The 20,768-nt window shown below is 39.6% G+C and overlaps 1 protein-coding gene across 1 annotated transcript in view; it reads right to left on the bottom strand.

The window, feature by feature from the left end:
- The window catches only part of SYNPO2 (synaptopodin 2), a 330,459-nt gene that overhangs the window by 43,050 nt on the left and 266,641 nt on the right, over positions 1-20,768 (bottom strand). The window contains exons 2-4 of the mRNA XM_007952370.2: positions 13,650-13,801; positions 6,534-7,345; positions 1,720-3,902 (exon numbers count right to left, since the gene is read on the bottom strand). Coding sequence (XP_007950561.1) covers positions 1,720-3,902; positions 6,534-7,345; positions 13,650-13,801 — 3,147 coding nt within the window. The remainder of the gene's footprint in view (positions 1-1,719; positions 3,903-6,533; positions 7,346-13,649; positions 13,802-20,768) is intronic.

Genomic DNA, 20,768 nt, shown 5'->3' with positions numbered 1-20,768 from the left:
GATTGACAGTGACAGCAGAAAAGAACAGGAATACAGATATTTTCAGAGAATTAAAATGGTACTGTGTACCTTAAAACCAGGCAAGTTTTATGATAGGTCTCTAAGGTATTTCCTGTAAAGAGTAGATGGTTTTCCTTGGAGCTGTCATAAATTCTTTGTAGTTCTCTATATTAATTCATGTTGAGTATTTTCATGGCTGTTCTGACTCAGACTTAAAATAGATATGAGAAAGGTCTTCAAGTTTACTGTCAGTAACATCACAAACTTCATAGCCAGCTGGATGATGACATGGTGTGTAACCAATCCAAATTTACAAGGTAACCTTGCCTGTATCCTTCTGGTCCATCAAATATAAATAACAAAGTGAAGGTGCAAGAATAGAATTGAAAGGAACAGTGGAAGAAGCAGTCATCAAAAAAGCAAAACAAACATGGGAAAAAAATCTATGAAGTCATTCAGAAATGACCCTAATAATTACGTGTTCTCACACTACAGCCTCCACGCACATGGGTTCCTTGTGCTTCACAATCAGCCCCTGTAGTCAGTAACCCTTTAGGCCTCAATCATTCAGTTTCCCAAGGTAAAGTAATAGCCACGTATACTTTTATGTGCATCCTGCTCATTTTTTCATATATTACTGCATGGTATTATTGTACTCTACCACTTGCCTTAGCTGAGGAAAACAAACTAATGCTTTCATGGGCAACTGGAGATGTACTCACTCGCTTCATTCCTAAGAAAGTGGAGAAGGAGGACAGCAATAAATCCCTAAGGATAATTGTCCTCCTTGCCCTACTCCACTTACTGAAACAAGTCTTCTGAACAGCTAACATATGTAAAACATCTGGCAAAAAACCTAATATATAATAACCAAATCAGCTGTCATTGAACCGCTTGTCATTCATGGCAACCCCATGTGATCAGAGTAGAACTTTGCTCCATAGGGTTTCAGTGGCAGATTTTTTGGAGGTAGATCAGGTAGATCACCAGGCCTTTCTTCTCAGGTGCCTCTAGGTGGACAAGAACTGCCGACCTTTAGGCTAGTAGCTCAGTGCGTTTGCACTACCCAGGAATTTATATAATAAGTGCTCAGTAATTATCAATACCCTCCTTCTTACCTACCTCTTACTAAACTATGTACATTCCAACAATCTTTAGTGTACTCTCCGCAATATCAAACAGGTGGCTGAGGTTGACAGACCAGAGCTGATCCCTGTACTTGATAAATTTCTTATTCCCAAAACACTAATATTAGAGATAAAGCACTACTTAAAAATAAAATCTCAGTCAATACACGTTATATTTTGACTACCATTGAACCGCTTCATCATAGGCACACAGATGTTATGTTATATAAAGGCTGTGTCCTAATGTTTGATAACACTGATCATTGTCTGTCTTGTGGCTAACATATAAATCCTAAGAATCCTGCTTACTTAATATAATGGCACATGTCTATTTTGGGGTGCTCCCAAATTTTTTAAGTGTGCAAAGAAGATAAATATATTCTAAGTCAATCTGAGTTAGATTTTTGACTCATTAACATTATTATGCTCCTTGGACCCAGATTGGGAGGTGACATAACTGATATTAAGTAAGTTGAGGACTGGCTAGACATTCTTGGGGAGTCAAGTAACACAGCAAACAATTCATTTCAAGCAAAGTGGACACTCAGCTTCAGCTACTCGATTACTCTTCCACAACAGATGGTTTCCACACCTGAACTATGACACCACTTTTCTTGGCTGAGAACTTCGGCCTTGGTGCCACAAAATATGATGATGAAGCAGATTCTTGCTTTGGAGAGGTGGGAATGGCCACAGGCACTGGGGATGCCCTGACTGGTGAGGTGGCCTCTGCAAAGAAGGTAGACTGAGAGCTGTAGGCTGGGACTGAGTACACAGATGAAGGCTGCACATTAGTGGGAGAGCTAGCATTCATTGGCCTGGGAGGAAGTGCTTGCTTCAAGGCCGGCCCTGGATTGATCTTGACTGTTGACTTTTGGGGGAGGCCATCCTTTGCATCTGGAGGTTGGAAAGTAAACAGGGATGCATTGAGCTGATATGGTTGGTGCTTCATCACATCCAAGGCATTGAGGGGTTTCTTGCCCTTTTTCTTGCTTGGTTTGGAAGCCTGTGGGGCTGACGGCTGGGACTTGACAGCAGCAAGTGGGTAAGAGGGGGAGTGGATGGGATTGTAGGCCACAGGAGGAGGTGCTCGGACGTTGGAGGAATACTTCCAACTGGCTGGTAGAGATGGAGTAGGAGACTGAGCACGGGCAGCATGGGCCTGCACTGTGTCTGAATCGACTACATACTTCTCCATTCTTGACTGCCTTTTTGCAAAGAGCTGGGCTCCTTTCCCACTCATTCCTGGAAGCTCATTGGATGGTCCCACTGTACTAGCATGAGCAGCATTTACTGTTGGTGTAGGAGCTGTCAGCTTGGGTGTGTAATTCTGACTGGCTACTGCTGCTTGTGGTCCTTTGAAGGGACCAGCCACGTTCAGAGCACTTGCGGGCCGGGCAGGAGGGTAAGAAGGCTGGGCTATTTTGATGGAGGAAACAACAATGCCCTGGGATGGGTTTGATGTGGGGAAGGCAGGAGGTTGCGCTGGAGCCACTCCTGGAGACCAGACTGGAGAAACTGGAGTTACTGGTTGAGAGGATGAGGACTTAACTGCAGGTTTTGGAGCAACAGGCGGTGGGGTCTTTTGTTTAGCAGAGGAGCTTTGCATGAAATTGCAAGCCTCTGCTCCTAAGCTGAGGTAGTCTTCTTCAGGTCCAGAATCACCTGCAGCTCCAGTGCCCTTCTTGCCTTCTGAATTTTGAAGAAGTGACAAGAGTTCAGGATTTGGACTTACTTTGGGCTCCTTGAAGGTGAACATGGGTTTTGTTGTGCTTCTCCTTTTGGCCTCCTGCAATATTCCTGTTCTTTTTGCCGGCACTGCAATCCTCTCATCCCGGGAAGCTATTCGCTCAGATGAATCATAAAAGGCTGCCTGGGACCATGGGGCAGGCTGAGGCCATGGAGGTGGCTGTGCTGGGCCAGCTATTGGACTTGATACTCCTCTGGAGAAGGCTTCAGGTGGAGGAGTCACTGCAGAATAAGGGGGAGGTGCAGGAAAGTCAGCAATGGGACTTGCCATGTTTCGGGTTGGCGAGAACGGGGTTGCTGGCTGGTTCACAGACCCCGGAAAGGGTCTTGCCGTTCTGTTCATAGGGATCATCCTCTGGGCCTCTGCTGTCTCAGGCATCCCACTAAAGCCATTCTGTTGGGGTACATTGCCAAGACCATGGCTCACTTCAATGTAGCTTTTGCTCACAGAACTCTGCACTCTCACTGATTCTTCTTCCTTTTTCTGGTAGGAAGTCGTAGTTCTCAGGCCATGTGTCTGGGCAGCATCTGGTTCTCTGCTTGGCATTCCACTCATCCTCTCCTCCTCTTTTTGGGCTGCGATCTGATCCATTCTCTCCCTCCTTTTAGCGAACATGAGGGCTCCTTTGCCTGTGGTGTCTGGTAGCATCTCCATCTTGTCCCCTATGTTCAGTTTCTTCTCAATGTCCACCAGTCCAGAATCCCAGTCAAAGTTCACAACTTGTGTATTGTCGCCAACGTCAGACAACAACTCGTCATCCACCTCTGACTCGCTCGTGCCCAAAAATGTTACTTCACATATATCTTCTTTGTCACCTTCTTCCTCCTCGTCTGCCTCTCGCTCAAGCTCTCCAGTACCGTAGCTGACTAGAGTGTATTTCCTGGCCCTTCGACGTCGCTTCTTAAACATCAACACCCCCTTGGAATTGGGGTTGGGAGCATCTGTTAGAAGGAGGGCAATACTCTTGCATTTAGACTTAGCTTCTTTCACCTGCTTTTCTGACAGGCTTTCACTCCTTCTGAGACCTACAGAAGGTACAAAAATTATATTGAGTTGATCAGTTCAAAGAAGACTCCACAACAACCCAGAAACTGACTCACTGATTAAGTGTGTTTCTTTTTTTCTGTAATTCTTTTTCTATATCCATGGTGAAAATGAGTATGGAAAAATTATTCTTACAATTGGGAAGTGAATTTTGAAGGGATCCAATTAATTTCATTTTCCTATTTCTTTTAAAACTCATACTTGTAAAATACTACACAATGACATATATATATATATATGTCGCATTTCATTTGTCTATAAATACATTGTTTATATAGTGATTAGATTTTATGTTTCAAAAATTTGTTTCTCTATGGATCCTTATACTATAATTTAGCAATAAAAATTTGCCAGTAAATGCCAGTTAATAGGATGTAATTAAATTAAAAAGGAAATAATTCAAAGTCATAATATTTTTTGAAAAGCAAGTTAAAGCACATCTTGTACTTTGAAACAAAAGTATATCTTGTACTTCTACAAGGGGATAATAAAGTGTCAATATAAAACTGTTTCTAGGCATCTCAAGATGGGAGGGGTCCCAAGAAAATTTTGTTTATCTAGATGTTTTAATGTAATGGATTTAGATATTTGGGTTTTTTCTTTCTTTCTTTCTTTTATCTTTTCCTTTTTCCTTTGACAATCCTCCACACTCTTGGCATCCACAGCTACTAAATTAATATAAATTTTTAAATATTGAATTAATGATAATTGAAGGTACTAGATCAATACCAAAAAACTCCAAACTCACTGTCATCGAGTCAGATCCAACTCATAGCGACCCTCTTTGGGTTTCCGAGGCAGTATCTCTACGGAAGTAGATTGTCCAATCTTCCTTCCGAGGAGTGGCTGGTGGGTTTGAACCGCCAGCCTTTGATAATTAGTAAAAATTCAGAATACTAGATTATTAAGAAACTTAAGCTATAAAGTTAGACAAATTTGTTTTTAAATATATTGTTATCTTCGAAATATAATAGTACTTTAATTACAGCAACAGTATTTGTAAATCTTGGGGAAATTTAAAATACATATATAACTAGGGACTATGTGTAAACTGATGCAGAAATTATTAGGTCATTTAAGCTAGAATTCAATAGTTTTAAAATAACAAAAATTGATACTTAAGATTTTTACTTTATAATTATTACTATCAAAATAAAATTTGTTATTAATTTATAACATCAGTTAATTATAATCATAGCATGAATAATGGGCATGATTCACAAATAGTTTTGCATTCCTCAAATAATTAAAGAAGAATTTAAAAAAAAATTTCTTGAATATTTTAAAATAGAAAATTAGTTCTTTTTGCTACTGTAAAAAAACATCAGATTGGTTTATTAAAAATACATATAAATATAATCAGAGAAAATAATCTGACAATGAAGTTTCAGATACTCACTGGTGATCAAAATTTCTCATAGAGAAAATACTTAAAAATGTGGCCATGACAAAATGCAATGCCTTTTTGACTAGTGTTATGCAATTTATTACTAAACTGACAGTCACAGTTGCACAGTTGTTGCTAACTTCAATGCCAACATGTACAACACGTGAGTGCTGCTTTAAAACTCTTGTTTAATATGCTATAAATGTAAAGATGGCATAGAGATGCTTAAAGTATAAGGAATGATTAACAGCATTTGCTAATACAGCTACAAATGGTTATGCTAAAAATATGCTTTGAAAGGAATAACAATAGGCTAGGAGAATTATTGCACTACTTTGAACAATTCAGTTCGTTGCTGTTGTGTATCATTGATACATTCTAATGCCTTTGCCAGTCAGAGTTTACATCCTCAAATGAAATTCCTAATTTTTTTTTTAAGTATATATCTACATGAAAGGGAATACCAAAAAGCATAAAACCTAACACAATTATTATCTTTATGCTCTTTTTCTGTACTCTCTTCCCTGGGTAAAACAAACCAATAAAATCCTTGAATTTGTATGTATTCTATGTTTGGGGTCACTGAAATGCCTCCACATGGAGCCTGACTTCTGTGTCTAGAAGGTGGATGAAACCCTTTGCAGTCTAGTGAAGACTTACAAAACGGAGAGGATCATGTAACTGCTTAGTATTACACATGTCCTTGTCTGTCAAAATCACTTCTGCAAGCATCATCAAGCTGCACAATGATTTTTTTTCAAAATGAAGATCTGCTTTTAATATCAGTGGTAGAGGCTGTATTTTAAAGATACCTCTCAGTAGCAGACTTAACTGTTTTTGACATTTAAACTCAGAGTCCGCATGACTTCAAGTATTCGTTTATGCTATTTTAACATGAAATATTAAAATATTCTGAAACAAGTAAAAAAGTCACATTGACAGTATTATTTTCTGTAACAGTTCCTATGCTTTAGGGCATGTTAGCAAAAAGTGCATTAAAAACATTTAAATCTATTACCCAGTTCAAGCTTATTGCTTCCAATTCAGAATCGATTTTCCCCTACTCTTTCATGTTTATTTTTTGTGTTAATTAAAATGAAGGGGGGGAAAATAGCCAATGAGAGACATAAGACAAATCTCTTTTTTTAAAGTTCATTTAGCAAAGCAGCAGCAAAATGCCCTAAATTGCCAAGCCCCTTCACCAGCCCAGCCAGGGAGGACTTACGTGCGTGCCGCGCTCTGTGCTTGTGAGGTCTGCTGTGATCCCTTTCCGAGCGTGGATCTTCTCCCTGCTCTGTGCCTTCTGATGAGACTGCAAAGGATACCAGAGAAGGAGGTGCTTCTGACTGCCCTCCTTCCACTGGAGAATCCACATACCCCTTTCCTGTCTGAAGCCTGCACCCTTCCGTCTTCTGCCTGTCAGAGCAGTCGAGGATCACTTCCACTTGGGGCAGTCCTAGGTCTCTTGCCTCCCTCCCTGGGATCACTTTCAACTCTTTGCTGCTGGAGATCTGGATTATCTTGCTGGACCTCAGAGAGGGGTCCCTTTTCTCATTACTGGGGACCGAATTTATGTGGACAATCCCATCATGCCGTAAATTAGTGTCTGAGTCAGGAGACTTGCATTTTTCAGCTCCCAGGAGAGTCACTGCAGGAGCACTAGTGGCCTTGTGTCTCTCCTGTGAAAGGGACAGCTGTAGCTCTACCACAGGGCCTGGCCGCCCCGTTTCTGCCTTTTCCCGTAAGATAACCTCATCTGCCAAGTGTCCTCTTTGGGATTCAGGCATTTGGGGAGCCATTTGGTAACTCAGGTCAGTTTCTTCTTTGGCGCACCCTGAACAATAGGGACCACCTCCTTGGTCCTCAGCTAGAAAAACTCCACTCTTGACTGGGGCAACGTAGAACTCTCTGTACTGGGTCTTTGTGGCTGGTCGAATCTGCAGTGTAGTACTTTCCACATACCCCTCATGTGTGAGGGTCTCCTGGTTTTCGTTTTCAGTTTCAGAGACCAAAGTCTCATTTATTCCACTGGATGGTCTGCGCATAGAAAAATAATACCAGACAGTTAAATCAGAGGGTGTTACACCTGCCAAAGAATTTCCTGACACTTTTATGATGTCTACTATAAGAGACAGTTGAAATTTTTCCTCCTAAATGCCAATTGCAATATATTTAAAACAAAAATTGGCCACATATTCAGATTATTTACAAATCTTCCAAATAAACTTTTCCTTAAAGTACATCAAAACATGCTTACAAAAGATTACCAAACCTAAAATTCTCAGCTTTTATTCCTTAAAAAGCATATGACGTACTTTATCTGTAAGTTATTTGGGTGTTTCCAAGTAGCTGTGCCTGTTTTAATATGACAAAGCATTTCAATGTCTTATGACTAACTCTCTGAGTTTTGGTCTGGACATTATAAAGTCACATAAACATATTCAGCAGCTTCATAACAATCTTAGCATACACATAATTCAAGCAATCCTTTTAGAGGCTGTACTTTTGTGAAAGGAATGAAATAGAAGCTGTTTTTAAAGCTCCACTAAGCATGTGTTTTGTAATAAGTGGACCCCAGCCCAGTACTCTTGTGTAAAGAGAAATCTTTTCCATGCTGCAATGAATCATTAAGTCATGGAGTATTTATAATCTGAGATGTCTCCCTTTCTCCTATTCAAACCTGTCTCTTGGAGCATTTTCATATTAGGATCTCTGAAACCAAACTGTTCCTTTATCTCTCAGCTAAGGAGCCTACAGCTGTTCCCCCCACAACCCTTTGTTTTGGACCTTAACCATTCCCAGCTGGTTTTGCAAATTTGGGTTTGGGAGAAGAGGAAATGTCAGTGTAGGGGTTAAAAACTTCTTTCTAAAATTCTAATTTAATTATAAATGCTTTTGGAAGAAAAACATCATCAAAGAGCAGCTGTGAGAGATGGTCTTCATTGCTTACATTTGTAAGTTTGTTTTAAGAAGCAGCAGTGTGACTGTCTCTGCCCCTGTTCTCTTCCTCAAAATGCACACTGGCTAATGCAGGGATCATCAGTTAAAGGGAGTGAGTCCTTACTTTTATTCTTCTTAGACAAACTTACCTAAGAATTTATGTGGTAGCAGAATTTCAGAGCAATGTTCAAAATATTTACTCGTAACTTTGCTTTTGACTACATTTTTTTTTGGGGGGTGGGGGTGGAGCACTAAACTAAACAAAAATCTGACAACCAAATAAAGGCAACTTTCTGCATGCAACTAATCTGTAAAGATTCCTGGTAATATACTATTAAAAAATCATAGATATTCCACAAGGTGTAGGTGATGACAACAAATTAGATCTTTCTTACATAGGAAATTGTTGATATGCTCTATTAAACAGAATTCAAGGGTACTAAAAGGTCAGAAAGTTTTAATTTAAGAAGCCTTTGGAATGGAAGTGGTTTAAATCACTTTGAATTATGTTAGCTATTAATTATGAAGCTAAGAATAGTCTGAATTCATTCCAGCTTTATAAACTTGAATACAGGCAAATGGGCCAGATAAATGTTAACATTTATTAGTAGCCAAAGTAGAGACAACATACATGAATAATGATCAGAAAAGCACTGGAGAGAGAGAGAGAGAAAGAGAGGTTAAAGCTTCATACATTACAAAGCTCATTTATCTTCAGTCTATATATAGTACTTAATACCACAATTTATATGTCATACTATTTTTTATTTTTCTATCTTATAATTTTAATAACATATAAAATAATAGGAAGTGTTCAAAGGTTCTTTTAAAATAGTCTGACCCAGTTATCTCCGGACAATAGTCCAGGAAAAATAAAGTGCTCATCGTCTACTGATAGGTGACAGCTATGAAATAAGTAAAATATTTCATTTCAGGAAACATTGTTCAGATATCCAGACTGAAGATGGTGATGATGATAATGATTGTCTATGGGCTAATTTTTATTTGCAATTCCATTTTGAATATCAACAAATAATTTTTTATTTTGTAAAAAATTAAAATTACTTAGAAGAAAATAATAACCATATTTCCAGTATTTAAATAGCAGAGAATTAGTTGATAACTTTATTCAGGTAAAGGTATACTAAGAGTCAGATTTAAATCAGCAAGGATTTTTCTTCTCTCACTGAAAGCCATCAAATTCAAAACAAGAATTAGTAGGTGTGGTAGTTCAGTTTTTGTGTCAACTTGGCTGGGCCTGGTTGAGTGGCTGGACAGCTGGTGGTAGTTATTCCCCATGATGAGACTGGCAATCAACTCCATGGTGGAATCTACCACAAGCAGCTGAGTAGCTGCCTTTGGGATGTGGTCTGCTTCCTGTATATAAGGAAAAGCCTTGGGCATGGTCTCTAGCCTATGGCATGCTTGGACCCTGCATGTAGCTGTGTCATTGTTCAGCAGACTGCCATGCTCTGCTGACCTTGGGACTTACAATGGACTTAAATTAATGGCCTGCTGTGTGGTTCTGTAACATCAGCACTGTGCCTTTTTACTTGTCAACCTTGGGCTTGGCAGCCAGCAGCTGTCTGAGTGAAGAAAAGCCTCTAGCTTCAGTGGCCTAGGAGCTGGGCTGGGAGCCCAAGCCTGAGGGGCTTTCACCCAGCCCCTGGAGCTTGGCACTTTGAACTTGGACTTAAAGCGTCCAAACTCTAAGAGAATAAACTCCTGTTTGTAAAGGCCATCCAATTTGTGGTATATTCTTGTCAGAGTGGCACTAGGTAACCAGAACAGTAGGGAACATGCCAGATGACAAATATGTTCCAAAGAGGTTGGTCTCATTAAATCAGTAAAGACATTAACAAAGAAATAATTTTAGAAAGGGATTTTCCCCAAGTTTGGATATCCCTCAGGTCCCTGGAGAAGGATATAATTCTTGGTAAAATAAAGGGTTAGTGAAAAAGGGGAAGATCCTCAATGAGATGGATTGACACAATAGCTACGATGATGGGGTCAAGCACAGCAAATAGTGTGAGGATGGCGCAAGACTGGGCAGTGCTTCATTCTACTGTATGCAGGGTTGCCATGAGTCGGAGCTGACTTGATGGCACCTAACAACAACACAATGATGTTTACAAAGATGTTGTTGTTGTCATTTTTAGGTGCCATTAGGAAGGCTTCAAATACTTCCCAGATGTATAATTGATAATAGCAAATACTGACTACACTTGGCAATACTGCTGTTACCAAAAACGAAACTGTCCTCTACCATGGGACAAAGTAGAACTGTCCCGAAGGGCTTGCAAGGTTGTAAATCTTTACCAGAGAAGACTGACTCTTCTTTCTCCCACAGAGTGTCTCGTGGGTTCAAACTGCTGATCTTTTGGTTAGTAGCCAAATGTCTTAACCACTGCTCCATGTTGTTGTTGTTGTTGTTATGTGCCATCGAGTCAGCCCTGACTCATAGCGACCCCTCCTTGGGTTTCCCGAGGCAGTATCACTACGGAAGTAGGATTGCCCAACCTTCCTTCCGAGGAGTGGCTGGTGGGTTTGAACCGCTAGCCTTCTGGTTAGCAGTCAAGTGCCTTAGCCACTATGCTATCAGCACTGCTCCATGTTAGGTCCCCTTTAAAAGCAAGTAGCACCTTTATAAGTAAGTAGGACTTCAAGACCTTGAACACTGGACTTGATAGGTAAATATTTAGATGAGAGAGTCCACGGATAATGCTAGATTTCCTCTATTTTCATATGATGGTGACCATAGTGAGTTCATGTTTATATAGAAATGGAATTACACTAAATGATTATCAGAGGGGTAACGCTGCAAGTAAGGAGTCCTGGTGAAACAAAGGTTAAGTGCTTGGCCACTAACGTAAAGGTTGGCAGTTAGAATGCACCCTGTGGCTCTGCAGGAAAAAGACTTGGTGATCTGCCTCCATATAGATTATAGCTAAGAAAACCCCATGGGGCAGTTCTACTCTGTCACACGGGATTGCTACAAGTCAGAATCAACTTGCTGACATCCTATAACAACAATGCTGCAGGTAACATTTCTGCAGAGTTAAGGCAAGTCTCTGTAGCCTGCGAGATGGCTCTGAGATTCTATAGGAGATGTCCTCTGACATCCTCCTGAAGGTTGTACTCCAGGACGCCAGAGCTTTCTTTTCTGGATTCATTATATTTCATTATAATCAGTATAATGCAATGATATGGTAGCAGGGCCTCATTTGCAAAGCCATTGTGGACTGTACTTGGATTTATACTGTAAAAATGTTGATGTTATAATTTTTTTGCTGTTCCCCTCATTACTATTTTCATGTTTCAAGTTTACTTTTGCATTCTAAAATAATCAATTAGGGTGGGTGACATTTGGAGAGATTGAGTTGACAAATGACTTTCACTAATAATCCAAAAATTTTATTCTAACCATCTGTTTCTGCCTATCCCCAAATATTGGTTTTAGTGGAAGTTCTGGCAAGCAGAAGATATTTTTAATTATTTTTCTTTTCCAAAGCATTTTTTTCTATGAAAAAATCATTGCACATTGTAATACAAGCATTTTTGTTGATTGTTGTTATGTGGCGTCAGGTCGCCTCTGACTTACAGCAACCCTGTGTACAATAGAATGAAATACTGCCCAGTCCTGTGCCAGCCTCATGATCCCTACTATACCTGAGACCATTCTTGCTGTTCACCACTGCAGCCACTGTGTCAATCCATCTTGTTCAGGGCCTTCCCCTCTGTTCCAGTTGCCTAGTGCCGCTCTGACAGGAATATACCAAAAATGGGATGGCCTTAACAAACAGGAGTTTATTTTCTTACAGTTTGGAGGCTTTAAATCCAAGTTCAAAGTGCCTGGCTCTAGGGGCTGGGTGAAAGCCTCTCAGTCTTGGGCTTCAGCTCTGCCTCCTGCTCCTGGCCCACTGAAGCTAGAGGCTTTTCTTCACTCAGACAGCTGCTGGCTGCTGAGACTGACAAGTCCAAGGTTGACTAATTAAATGGCACAGTACTGATGTTACCAAACCACATGGCAGGCCATTAATTCAAGTCCACTGAAAGTCCCAAGGTCAGCAGAGCATGGCAGGCTGCTAAACAATGACATAGCTACATGCAGGGTTCAAGCATGCCATAAGCTAGAGCTCATTCCCCAAGGGTTCTCCTTATATACAAGAAGCAGACCACAGCCCTAAGACAGCTACTCAGCTGCTCAGAGTAGATTCTACCATGGAGATGATTACCAGTTCCATCATGGGGAATACTACATCCAGCTCCCCAGCCACTCAACCAGGCTCAGCCTGGTTGATGCACAAACTTAAGCACCACACCCTCTTTCGCTGACCCTCCACTTTACCAAGCATGACATCCTTCTCCAGAGAATGGTCCCTTCTGACAACATGACCAAAGCAGGTGAGATGAAGTGTGGCCATTTGTGTTTCCAAGGAGCATTCCAGCTGCACTTCCTCCAGGAAAGATTTGTTAGTTGTTTTTTTTTTTAGCAATACAGGTATACCTTTAGTAATACTGGCATACCTCATTTTATTGCACTTTGCTTTATTGAACTTTGCAGATATTGCACCTTTTCAAAATTGAAGGTTTATAGCAACCCTGCATCAAGCAAGTCTATTGGTGCTATTTTTTTTTAAATAGCGTGTGCTCACTTTGTGTCTCTGTGTCACATTTTAGTAATTCTGACAATATTTCAAACTTTTTCATAATGCAGAAAGTGTTGAAATATTCCACAATTTAAAAAAATCAGGGCTGATTTTGTGGCTTACAGATCTGTTTACCTCTCTCAAATAAAAATTTCTCAGAGATGGTAGTATGGTTCTTACAAGTTATATAATTCTAACTATTGCCTCATTTTTCACTCAGACTTGAAGCCAGGGCAAAGCCTCTGGGTCTGCTTAGAGGAGGCAGGTATTCCCCAGTTGTGTTTTGAGTGCCTTCTAACCTGAAGGGTCATCTTTCAGCACTATATCAAACAATGTCCTGCTGCAATTCATAAGATTTTCACTGGCCACTTTTTTCAGAAGTAGATTGTCAGCTCCTCTTTCCTAGTCTGTCTCATCTGGAAGCTCTGCTAAAATCTGTCCACCATCTGTGACCCTGCTGGTATTTGAAATACCGGTGGCATAGCTTCCAGCTTCACAGAAACACGCAAGTCAGCACAGCATACAAACTGCCAGGCAAGTTCTCAACTAACCATAATGTTCAATTGATTATAATTGTTCATTAAAAACAAAAACAAAAACAAAAACACCACTTTGTTGGTTTTCAACTATACTGACTTTGTTCAAAGCACCTCCGATTCCCCCATAAACAAGAAGTCATGTATGTAGCAGAAACTATCATTGTTTCCATCTATTAACATGACAAAATATATATTCTGACAAATGTTTTCTACCTTTTTATAAGCATTTGGAGAGAGTCTGTTAAGCTTTCCATGAGCTTGATGACTTCAGGGTAGGTCAGGTCTGCGCAAGGATTTCCATTGATAGAGATCACTTCATCCCCTTCACAGAGCCCAGACCCAGAGGCTTTGCTCTGGCTTCGAATCTGAATAAAAAATGAGGCAACAGTTAGAAGAATATAACTTGTAAGAAATATACCACCATCTCTAAGAAACTTTTACTTGAGAGAGGTAAATTGATCTATAAGCTACAAAATCACCTCTGATTTTTTAAATTGTGGAATATTTCAACACTTTTTGCATGTGTGATTCCACATTTACCTTTGATTCATCTGTTAACCTATAAGGCCATCTTCAACATTTCTTCCTCTCTCTCTCTCTCATACACACACAACTTATTATTTACCCAAACCTCAAAATCTAATTTGTAATATTATAATTAAAGAAACAGAAAATAAGTTGATAGTAAATTAATTAGCACAGAGGAAAATATGGGGAAGGCATTAGATGTTTGAATTGTTTGTACATTAAATACTTATTTCACTTCAAATGTAAAGTTTGACCCCAATCAGAAAATGACTTCATCCAAAATATGTTTTAAAAGCCCCTCCCAATGCCAAGGTACATACAACGCTGTGCCTATGAGAAAGAGATGTAGGCCCAAATTTAAGGATAAAACTGTAGAAGTATTTGAACTGATACAAGACATCCCATAATAATGAGGAAAGCAGACAGATAGGGTATTAGAAAGTATGTCAGAGAGAAAAAAAATCATCTTAAATGAACTACTGAAGACTTGGTATTAAGCAAACTTTAGCAAAAATGACAGAAGTGTGTAAAAAATAAAACAGCCCTGTTATACAGATAGCATCATTCCAGCAGAGACTGGTATGGAACAACAACTAGATAAACACCTACAAGAGAACCTTCAGACCCTGGAGGAAGAGAAAGAATAATGGTAGAAGGCTCATTCCCACCAGCTTCTTAGTGATGAATAACTGTATGTTTATATCTCGAATAACTATATATTTATCTATGAGTTAATTATGATCAATATTGTGCTGGATATTCTCCATTGCTCACAGGTCTATTTTCCACCCTTCTCTGCCCTGCTTTCTTCTGAGAGAACTGGTCTTTACAGAGTTAATTAACTGGGCTCCCTTGCATTCTGGCTCCTAGTTGGATTTCAATTGGAAGTACCAGTAAGAGTTCAAAGAGGAAAGGAAATGAGAGATCAAGATATGTGTTCTCCAAGATAGGTGTTCTCCTTGCTAAAACTGCTGGACCATGGTTTGGCAATGGCTGTGTTCCTTTATTTAGAAAGTTACAGCTCCTTCCTGTTGGTTCACTTCTCTCCCACTGCCTTAACTCTTTTTAGGTTCCAATAACACACACTATCCCCTTGCATCTTTAGGCCTTGGGGTAATATAGCTTTCTGCTCTGAATCTCTGGGTGCTTCACCATCCTTTGTTGATTCCTTTAATTGTATTTAATTACTCTGTTGAGTATGTCACCTGTTTCCTGTTGGGAACCTAAGATATTAATGTGTTTAGATTTCATTTTGTAACATGAGTTCAATAGTTCTCAAAGAGATCATACAATAAGATCTCAAATTAAAAAAAAAAAAAAAACTTTAAGGTACTATTCTAGATATTTCCTACCAAGGGTGAACCCTCTTTGATTATTAACATCAAGGTTTTGGGTCCAGAGAGGTCAGATTTAGGTAATGAGCACTTCTTAAAGAATGTTTTCATAGCCAGGCTCATTTCTGATTGAGGATGGAACATATTTCAATTTTGTCTCTAATAGTTGCCATTCCTGTTAAGGTTTTAAATGATAATTAATACGCTAACTAATATAGGTTTAAAGTTTATATCTCCAACTGCATTTTTTCATTTTAAATGCTACTCTTGAAAACAAAGAATACCTTTAAGACCCAAAGTAATGATTCTATTATGAAGTTTGGAGTGATTCAGTTCATTTTGGTCTGGGGAAGTTTTTTCTTTTATTGCCATAAATTATAACTATAGGAGACCTTCACCTTTTCTGACAAATCAATCTCATTACTTTTTTGTGGAAGAACATAAGACTTTATTGAAAAATATCAAGTGAACTCAATATTTTCAAGGGTATAATGAAGCAACAAAAGCAATAAGGAAGGGAGTATTCACCTAGTTTTTTTTAACAAATCTACCTAACCGCCAAATATGTTTGTTTTATTTTACAAGATATAATTAAAATTAAGGATCATGAGAGAGTTATTAATAAGTTAAGGATAAAATGATATCCAGCAATGATATTTAAGTTAGAGTTAAAGTTATTTGTATACATTTCATTTATTTAAATTTATTTTCTTTTATAAAATAAGATTTAGCAGATAATAGAGCATATTTTTTGGAGCATAAAATCATTCATTTAATAGAATCAGATGTATTAGAATCCAAACTAGAAATTCATTCTTTGGAGGACCAAAGAGGTATTAGGTGAATAAAACAGATGTGTCATTATACTCTTTATGCCTCAAGACCCAATCTCAAATGGAGGTTCTCTTTATGAGCAATAGGTTGTCTGAGTTTTAAGCAGTTTCATGAGTTTATAGAACCAAGATAAAAATCTTGTCCTTGGACAATGGAATACTATGCTACATTAAAGAATAATGAAAAATAAGCGAATCATCTCACAACATGGATGAATCTGGAGGACATTATGCTGAGTGAAATAAGTCAATCACAGAAGGACAAATATTGTATGAGCCCATTACTGTGAAATGTCAAGGAAAAGGTTTGCTTAGGGAAGGGAACTCATTTTGTAGGTTACCAGGGATGGGAGGGAAGGAGAGGGGATAATTTCAGACTGGTTGGAGCCACATATTGTGTTGGGAAAGAGAAGGCACAGTATGGAAAGAGTCTGTGACCAGCATGATACCATTGGGGAAAGGGAGGACACTGAAATATGTCCATATGATATGGACAACAGAGGCTAATACCAGTATATGCACAATACTGCATTACCACTAACACCAAACACCCAGCTATAGATAAATGCATAGACAACTGAGAAGATGAGATGGGGGTCAGCAAACAGGAATGTACCCTAGACGAATGATAGATTTAGCTGAAGATAATCTTGCATAGATGCTAGTGATAGAAAATAACCACAGTAATTACAGAAAAAACAGAAGACAGAATTGGAGTAATCCCTCAGAGACAGCCAAACACCTTGGGAGAGAGAACCACCGATCTGCTGACTCAGGACCATATTATTGGGGGACACTGTGCTCAATTGGCACAACATAATACATAAAAATCTTGTTCCACAACCTACTTTGGTGACTAGCGACTGGGGTCTTAAAAGCTTTCCAGCAGCCATCTAACACACAGCTAATGGTCTTCTCTCGTCTGAAGCGAAGAAGAGTGAAGAAAATCAAGAGCATTTGGAAACAATTACTCAAAGGATATAATGGACCCCGAGACCAGAAGAACAAGATGGTGCCCAGCTACCAGTGCCAACCACTCATGAAGGGATCAAAACTGGAGATCCTGGATAGAGTGGGAGGAAAAACATGGAACAAAATTCAAAAACACAATAATGACTAGAATTATTGGTCAGATGGAGTCTGGTGAGACTCCAAGACTATGGCCCTGGGATACACTTTGGGCCTGGGATACAACTCACTCCCAAGGGCTGGCTCTCAGCCCAAAAGTAGAAACAATTACATGCAGAACACCCAACTCAGGGCAATGCACCCACCTACTCTACAGAGATACCCCTGTTGGAGCAATCAGCCATAGGGCACCAGAGGGGCAGCATTCACATGGAGGGAAAGCTGGACAGACAGGACTGCATAGTTAATAAGAGCACAGGGAGAGGGAGGTCACAGGGAAGGGAGGCGAAGAGAGTGGGTTATGGATGGGAATAGTAATAGGGGAGTGAAACCAAATGTACATGAACTGTTGAATGTGTAACAAATATTGCTCTGTAAATTTGCACCCAAAGCACCAAAAAAAAAAAAAAAAAAAATTGTCCTTGGAAAATAAATCCCCAACTTAACAGAGCTGTCTATCATCCAAACATTTGTTGCTTGACGGGAACAATGCAGTTCATCATTATGCTTGTCAAGCGGAGCTTTTAATGGTATCCAAATAAGCAAAGGCATCATGATAAGAGTTGTTAGCATTCCCTTAGACAACATATTCTAGGTCAACATTCAGAATCAAGTACTGTGATTGTGTTTTGCTGACCTGTGCATTTGCCCGATTAGCAGCAAATAGTTTCCCCTAAAGAACCTTGTTAAATTTTGTAGTACTTTCCTTCCTACAAAAGTTTTTCTGGAAAAAACAAATTTTTCTCCATTTTTAGTGGGACAATTCAACCAAATAAAGATGGTAGGAGAGGGCCTATCAGGGCTACACATATCCCTTGCAATCACCAACCACCAATATAGTTCTGGTCATAGATATATCATGAAGGATGAACATTTATTAATGCACATAAAATCTTTACCTCATAATGTGTATAATTATATACTTTAGTATACTTGTGCATTATTATGCATATTAATACAGGAGGCTTGGTGGTACAATAGCTAAGTGCTCAGCTGCTAACTGAAGGCTGATGGTTCTAATCCACCAGAGGCAATCTGCTTCTGTAAAAATTACAGCTTAGGAAACTCTATGGGGCAGTTCTACTCTGTCAATAGGGTTACTATGAGTCAGAATTGACTTGGCAGCACTTAATAACATAAAAACAATGTGTATACAGGTAAAAACTCTAACCTCTAAAAACATTCTGATTTGTGAAAATAAAATATGCTGTCAGTAATAAGAGTAAGTAAATTGATCATACAAGTGACCATGACAATGCTGAATCTCTCATCAGTCACCTGTGTGGCTCCATTGCCCATGAGCTGTCTGACCTTAGATGAGTTTGATATCAGTCTTAGGTTTAGTTTTCTAAAACATAAAATTGAAGCTAATAAATTTTATCTATGAAAATGATGTGGAGAGATTGGAACTCTTGTACACTGCTGGTGGGATTGTAAAATGGTACAACCATTGTGGCAAACAGTATGATGTTTCCTTAAAAAACTGAAAATAGAAGTACCATTTGACCCAGCAATTCCATTACTAGGAATATATCCTAAACAGGTGAGAAGCAGTGCACGAACAGACATATGTACACCTATGTTCACTGAGGCACAATTCACCATAGCAAAGAGATGGAAACAACCTAAATCCCCATCAACTGGATGAGTGGATAACCAAATTGTGGCATATCCACACAATACTATGCCACATTAAAGAACAATGAGGGATACATGAATCATCTCACAACGTGGATGAACCTGGAGGACATTATGCTGAGTGAAATAAGTCAATCGCAGAAGGACAAGTACTGTATGAGCCCATTACTGTAAAAAGACAGAGAAGGGTTTGTTTGGGAAAGGGAACTCACCTAATAGGTTACCAGGATGGGGAGGGAAGGGGAGGGTTTAATTTTGAGCTAGTTGGGGCCTACATGCTGACATGGGTAGAGGGAGGGATATACAGGAAGTATATATGAGCACTGTGGTAACATAGGAAATGGGAGGACACTGAATTGTGCACATAAGAGATAAACGACAGATGCTAATACCAACCAATGTGTCCACAATACTGCATTGCCACTAGCATCAAACACTAGGCTATACAGATAAACACATAAACACCTGAGATGATCAGACAGGGGTCAGTGAACAGAAGTATACTCTAGACCAAGGATAGATTCAGCTGAGGCTAATCTTGCACAGACACCAGTGAAACAAAATGCCTGTAGTCCTTACAGAAACAATAGAAGACAGACACAGTAATACCTCAGAGACAACAAGACACTATGAGAGAGAGATCCAGTAGATCAACTGCCTCAGGACCATAGTACTGGGGGACACCAGACTCAATTGGCACAACAAAATGCATAAAAGCATTGCTCCACATTCTACATTGGTGGGTAGGGACTGGTGTCTTAAAAGCTTTCAAGCGGCCATCTAAGATGCAGCTAATGGTCTCCTAGCATCAGAAGTGAAGAAGAATGCAAAGGGGGCGGGGGCATTTAGAAGCAATCAACCCTAGGACACGATGGCCTTTGAGACCAGAAGCACTAGATTGTGCCTGGCTACCAATGCCAACCACTTAGGAAAGGATCAAATCTGGAGATCCTGGATAGAGTGGGAGGGAAAAAATGCAACAAAATCCAAAAACTCAATTATGACCAGAATTACTGGTCAGATTAAATCTGCTGAGACTCCCAATACTATGGCCCTGGAATACATTCTGCACCTTGAATAAAACTCAAGGGGCGGGCTCTCAGGCCAATAGTTAACAAGATGTCCACGCAGACCACTCAACCCAGGATGACGCACCCACATACTCTATGGTAATACATCCCTTAGAGCAATAGACCATGGGACATCAGAGGACCAACAGTCAAACTGAGGAAATGCAAGATAAACAGGAGTGCATAAATATGAGGGGGCACAGGAGAAGGGTTACAGGGAAGGGAGGGGAGGGACTGGGTTAGGGGTCAACATGGTGAATAGGGAATGAAACTAAATATATGTGTTGTGTTGAAAGTAAAACAAGCTCTTAAAATAAAAAAAGAAAAGAAAAAAACAAAATGATTGAGGGTTGGAGTAGTACTTTCTCCTTCCATTCAGGATCCTTGGTTCGATTCCTGGCCAATGTAATTTAAGCACAGCCACCACCCTTTGGTCAGTAAAGTCTTGTGTGTTGCTATCATACTGAACAGGTTTCATCAGTGTATGCAGAATAAGATATTCTAGGAAGAAAGGCCTAAACGTTTCAAAGGCCAGCCAATGAAAATACAGGTTACAATGGTCCCATCTCATTGTGCTTGGGGTCACCATAAGTCAGAGGATGAATCTATGGTAGCTAACAACAACAGCGTCAAGATGGTTAATGAGGATTAGAAGTAATGTGTAAAAGTCTCCTTGCATGATGTACACACAGTTCATACAGGTACTTTGTTGTTGTTGTTGTTATGTGCCGTCGAGTCGGCCCCGACTCATAGCGACCCCTCCTTGGGTTTCTGAGGCAGTATCACTACGAAAGTAGGATT

This window comes from Orycteropus afer, unplaced genomic scaffold, assembly GCF_000298275.1.
Source record: "Orycteropus afer afer isolate SDZICR_OR568_19922 unplaced genomic scaffold, OryAfe1.0 scaffold00332, whole genome shotgun sequence".
In the NCBI taxonomy this organism is placed as follows: Eukaryota; Metazoa; Chordata; class Mammalia; order Tubulidentata; family Orycteropodidae; genus Orycteropus; species Orycteropus afer.
The sequence above is the reverse complement of the archived record's forward strand: the minus strand, read 5'-3'. Positions and strand labels throughout refer to the sequence as shown.